Here is a 5,698-nt window from a genome sequence, read left to right on the forward strand (position 1 = left end):
GTGGCTGTTGATCACTTATTTGATAATGCGGTTGAGGATAATCCCCCTACTATCACATTGCCTGATTCGTCTACTCCAAAACAGACTACCCCAGTTCCTACACCCACAGAGGGTACCACAATCCCTCCCGCTGATATACATGTTCCACCTCCAGCCCCAGCTCCAGGACCCAGTATTTCTGATGGGGATCTTAGAGGAGCTATTCAGATGCTGACTCAGTTAGTACCTTCCCAGGCTCAAAGGTCAAATATTGCACCCACCTCATTTAGCTTGCAAGGAGATTCTTCCGGTTCCAGGGTAAACAGGTTCCTTCAGTACAGGTACTGATCCCGGGGCAGACCCTCAGGATTTCATTGATGAGATGCATAAGACTCTCCGAGTCATACGTGCTACTGAGACGGAGGGAGTAGAGTTGGCCTCCTATCATTTGAAAGGGGTGGCATATTCCTGGTTTGAGATGTGGGAGGATTCCCGTGAGGAGGGGAGCCCTCCGGCGAGATGGAGTGAGTTCGCGGATGCCTTCATAGACCATTTCTTACCTATCGAGACTAAGGCTGACCGTGATGTGGAGCTTGAGACCCTTAAATAGGGTAGTAGAAATGTGTGGGAGTATCACATGGAGTTCGTGCGCCTGTCGAAGTATGCTGTTCATATGATGCCGACTATGGAGGCAAGAGTGCATCGATTTGTGCAGGGCCTTAGCCCTTTGGTTATTAATGAGGCTACCACAGCTGCTCTAAAATCTGACATGAACTATGGAAGGATGGTGGCTTTTTCCCAAGCTACGGAGGCTCGAAAGTTAAAGCTCAGGATGGAACGGGAAAGTAGTAGTAAGGCCCGATCAGCGGGCAACCTTGGGGATTCATTTGGAGGTGGGAGATCAGCTTTTCAGGGAGGATCATCAGGGCCATCCCAGTCTTATACTCAGTCTTCAGCTAGTGCCCTGCCATCAGGGCATGTCCAGCAGCAGGGGAGTGGCTTTAGGCCCGGTCAGTGCAGCAGGGGTTCCCACCATCAAGGCCGATCAGGAGGGAGATTCCAGCAGCAACAGAGGGCCTCATGCCCTAAGTGTGGGAGGATACATTCGGGAGTCTGCTACCTGGTTACGGATGTGGAATGAGAGGCCATATTCAGAGGGAGTGTCGTGTATCCCGTCAGGGTGCAGGCAGGGGCACAACTCAGTCATCCAGTCCTACAGCTGCCACATCTTCAGCACACTCTCCAGCTCGAGGCTCTTCAGTACCCGCAGGGTGTGGTACAGCTAGGGGTGGTGCACATAGTTTGGGAGGACCCAGTCGATTCTATGCTACGAGTGGTTGACAGAGTGCAGAGGCTTCCCCAGATGTGTATGCCTTTATTGATCCCGGATCTTCTTTGTCCTATGTTACTCCTTATGTTGCTACGAGCTTCGGGATAGAACCGGAACAGCTTCATGAGCCGTTCTCTGTATCAACTCCGGTTGACGAGTCTATTATGGCCACACAGATTTATAGGGATTGTGTTCTCACGGTGCGTGGTCGGGATACCATGGCCGATCTTATTGAACTACGGATGATTGATTTTGATGTAATAATGGGAATGAATTGGCTCTATTCATGTTTTGCCAAACTTGACTGTCGGACCAGAATTATGAGGCTTGAGTTTCCTGACGAGCCAACTATTGAGTGTGAGGGGAATAATGTTATGCCAAAAGGTAGGTTTATTTCTTACCTTAAGGCCACAAGGATGATCAGAAAGTTTTATATTTATCATTTGGTCCGAGTTTCGGATACCACTACTGAGGTGCCTACCCTTGAATCTATACCAATTGTGAATGAATTCCCCGATGTATTTCCGGATGAGCTCCCTGGAATTCCTCCAGACAGGGAGATTGATTTTGGGATTGATGTGATGCCGGGCACGCAGCCTATAGCTATTCCACCTTATAGAATGGTGCCGGCAGAGTTGAAAGAGCTAAAGGAACAACTAAGGGATTTGCTAGAGAAAGGTTTCATTTGACTGAGTGTGTCGCCCCGGGGTGCACCAGTTCTCTTTTTCAGAAAGAAAGATGGATCGCTGCAGATGTGTATTGATTACCGGCAACTCAATAAAGTCACAATCAAAAACAAATACTCATTGCCTAGAATAGATGATTTGTTTGATCAATTACAAGGTGCTAAGTTCTTCTCCAAAATTGATTTGTGGTCCGGGTACCATCAATTGAAGGTAAGGGAGCAGGATATTCCGAAAATAGCTTTCAGAACCTGGTATGGGTACTTTGAATTTTTTGTAATGTCTTTCGGGCTAACAAATGCCCAGGAAGCTTTCATGGATCTTATGAATCGGGTCTTCAAGCCGTTTTTTTGACTCCTTTGTGATAGTATTTATTGACGACATCCTTGTATATTCACGAAGTCGAGAGGATCACGCCGACCACCTCAGGGCAGTTCTATAGACTCTTTATCAACACCAATTGTATGCAAAGTTCTTGAAATGTGAATTTTGGCTTGAATCTGTTACATTCCTGGGTTATGTCATCTTCGAAGAAGGAATTAAGGTTGATCCTCAAAAGATTATGGTGGTGAAGGATTGGCCTAGACCTACTACTCTAACAGAGATTCGTAGTTTCTTGGGTTTGGCCGAGTATTATATGAGGTTCGTGGAGGGGTTCTCCACACTTGCCTCACCATTGACTAAATTGACACAGAATGCGGTTAAGTTCCAGTGGTCCGATACTTATGAAAGGAGCTTCCAGGCATTGAAATCAAGATTGACCTCGGCGCCGGTATTGACCCTGCCAGAGGGTACTGAGGGGTTTGTGGTGTATTGCGATGCTTCAAGGATCGGTCTTGGGTGTGTATTAATGCAACATGGTAAGGTTATAGCATATGCTTCAAGGCAATTTAAGAATCATGAAAAGAACTATCCAACTCATGACTTAGAGCTTGCGACGGTGGTTTTTGCATTAAAAATTTGGCGTCATTATTTATATGGAGTCCATGTAGATGTATTCACGGACCACAAATGTGTTCAATACATTTTCAAGCAGAAGGAATTGAACTTAAGGAAAAGAAGGTGGCTTGAGTTGCTCAAAGATTATGACATCGACATTTTGTATCATCCGGGGAAAGCTAAAATGGTGGAGGATGCTCTTAGTCGGAAATCTATGGGTAGTTTGGCTCGCTTGGAGGCATGTCAAAGGCCCTTGGCCCTGGAGGTTCACCAGTTGGCCGGTTTGGGAGTTCTTCTTACGGACTCTAGTGAAAGGGGAGTGATTGTGCAGAATATGGAGGAATCATCGCTTGTGACGGAGGTCAAGGAGAAGCAATACAGCGATCCAATGTTGGTGCATCTAAAGGAAGGGATTCATAAACATAAGACTACGACTTTTTCTCTTGGCATGGATGACGGTACATTACGGTACCAAGGACGACTAAGTGTTCCAAATGTAGATGGTCTTCAGGAAAGAATCATGGCAGAAGCGCATACTTCTAGATATTTCGTGCACCCAGGATCTACATAAATGTATCATGATCTCAAGGAAGTTTACTGGTGGAATGACATGAAGACGGGTGTGGCGGACTTTGTGGCAAAATGTTCAAACTGTCAACAAGTGAAAGCCGAGCATCAAAGGCCCGGTGGGTTAGCTCAGAGTATAGAAATTCCAATGTGGAAATGAGAAATGATCAACATGGATTTTGTGGTAGGGTTACCACGCACTCCGCATAAGTTTGACTCAATTTGGGTGATCGTTTATAGACTCACAAAATCAGCACACTTCATACCAGTTAAATCCACTGACACTGTGGAACAATATGCTCAATTGTATATCAAGGAAATAGTCAGGCTTCATGGCACTCCAGTTTCTATCATTTTCGATTGAGGGGCCCAATTCACAGCTAATTTCTAAAAGTAGTTTCAGCAAGGTTTGGGTATGCAGGTAAACCTTAGCACGGCTTTCCATCCACAGACTGACGGGCAAGTAGAGTGGACTATTAAGATGTTTGAGGACATGTTGTGTACGTGTGTGCTTGACTTAAAGGGTAGCTGGGATGATAATTTTCCGCTCATAGAATTTGCTTATAACAACAGCTTCCATGCCAGTATTCAGATGGCGCCGTTTGAGGTCTTGTATGGTAGAAGATGTAGGTCGCCGATTGGGTGGTTAGAGGTTGGAGAAGCTGAAGTAATAGGACCAGACCTTATGCATCAGGCTGTGGAAAAGGTTAAGATCATAAAAGAGCAGTTGAAAACTTCTCAGAGTCGTCAAAAATCCTACTCGGATGTTCGTCGTAGAGACTTAGAGTTCAAAGAAGATGATTGGGTGTTCTTGAAGGTATCTCCCATGAAGGGGATCATGCGGTTTGGAAAGAAAAGAAAATTAAGTCCAAGGTATGTCGGGCCGTATAGAATCATTCAAAGGATAGGTAAGGTAGCGTACAAGCTTGAACTACCACCTGAGATGTCATTAGTACACCCGGTATTCCATGTGTCCATGTTGAAGAAGGTAGTTGGAGATCCGTCCGCTATTGTGCCTGTTGAGACCATCGAGGTTAGTGAAGAATTGTCATATGAAGAAATTCTAGTTGCTATTCTTGATAGGCAGGTGCGAAAGTTGAGAAACAAAGAAATTGCATCCATGAAGGTGTTATGGCGAAACCAACAAGTCGAAGAAGCTACTTGGGAAGCCGAGAATGAAATGAAAGAAAAGTACTCTCATTTGTTTGAATAGCCATGTAATAGTTCTATGAAGTTGTTTCCCCTAAAGTTTGTATCACTTGTTCGGCTAATATAAAGACACTCCTTTTTAGGTATATGTTGCTAAGGTGTGTTTCAGGGGCTATCTGACAGGTGGATAGGCCTAAATATAAAGGAAACTCTGGCAAAATTTTCAGAAAATTAGGAAGTTAGGCAAATTTGGGGCTGATGGTATATGGCATAACTGGAACTGTGTTAAAAACTCGGGGTTTCGTGGTGCCAACATAGATTCCTAAGTTACTATAGTAGAAATTCTTTGTGGCGAGCTTACTTGCCGCGGTTCAGAATTTTTGGACTGAATAGTACCCTACGGACTTAGAGAAAAATGTTTCGTAGAGGAAAGCATTTCTGCGGCCCATTATGCGGCCGCATAATCACTCTGCGGACCGCATAATGGCCGCAGAGTGAAGCAGTAAGTTTGGCTAATTTGAGGTCAGTTTTGCGGTCGATTATGCGACCGCATAATTGATATGCGGACCGCATATCGGTCGTATAATTTCCTCTTGGGTTTCTGCGGAGGGAGTTCTGTGGTGCATTATGCGACCGCAGAACAAGTATGCGGACCGCATACTGGTCGCATACCTTAGCCAAAAGTTTAGGCCCATGAGGGCCATTTCTGCGGTCACTTTGCGGATCGCATAACCATTATACGGTCGCATATGCGACCGCAGACCTTTGTCGGGGCACCATTTTTCTAAATTTAAAACCCGACCCCCATTCCGTTAAAACACCCCTTTAGTCTATTATGAAGCTCATTTATGATATTCCTAGAGTGAGAGAGAGGGTTCTTGAGGGAGGGCCTAATTTTTCATCAAATGTATCTTCAACCATCACTCAAAGCTTTGAAAGTATTCAAGTAGAGCACCAAATTCTTCATCCTAAAAGGTAAGGCTTCATCACCCCAGCCCTTAATTTCAAACATGGCTATAATGGTGTACTAGGGTGATACTTTATGGGTATG

The 5,698-nt window shown here is 45.0% G+C and overlaps 2 protein-coding genes across 2 annotated transcripts; both read left to right on the forward strand.

The window, feature by feature from the left end:
- The first annotated feature begins 616 nt into the window (after positions 1-616).
- On the forward strand, positions 617-1,120 carry LOC138899884 (uncharacterized). Its single transcript, XM_070186581.1, has one exon. It carries the CDS (start codon positions 617-619, stop codon positions 1,118-1,120), a length of 504 nt encoding a protein of 167 aa, XP_070042682.1.
- Positions 1,121-3,115: 1,995 nt separating this feature from the next.
- On the forward strand, positions 3,116-3,502 carry LOC138899885 (uncharacterized). Its single transcript, XM_070186582.1, has one exon. It carries the CDS (start codon positions 3,116-3,118, stop codon positions 3,500-3,502), a length of 387 nt encoding a protein of 128 aa, XP_070042683.1.
- Positions 3,503-5,698: the final 2,196 nt, after the last annotated feature.

This window comes from Nicotiana tomentosiformis, chromosome 10 (genome assembly GCF_000390325.3).
Source record: "Nicotiana tomentosiformis chromosome 10, ASM39032v3, whole genome shotgun sequence".
Classification (NCBI taxonomy): Eukaryota; Viridiplantae; Streptophyta; class Magnoliopsida; order Solanales; family Solanaceae; genus Nicotiana; species Nicotiana tomentosiformis.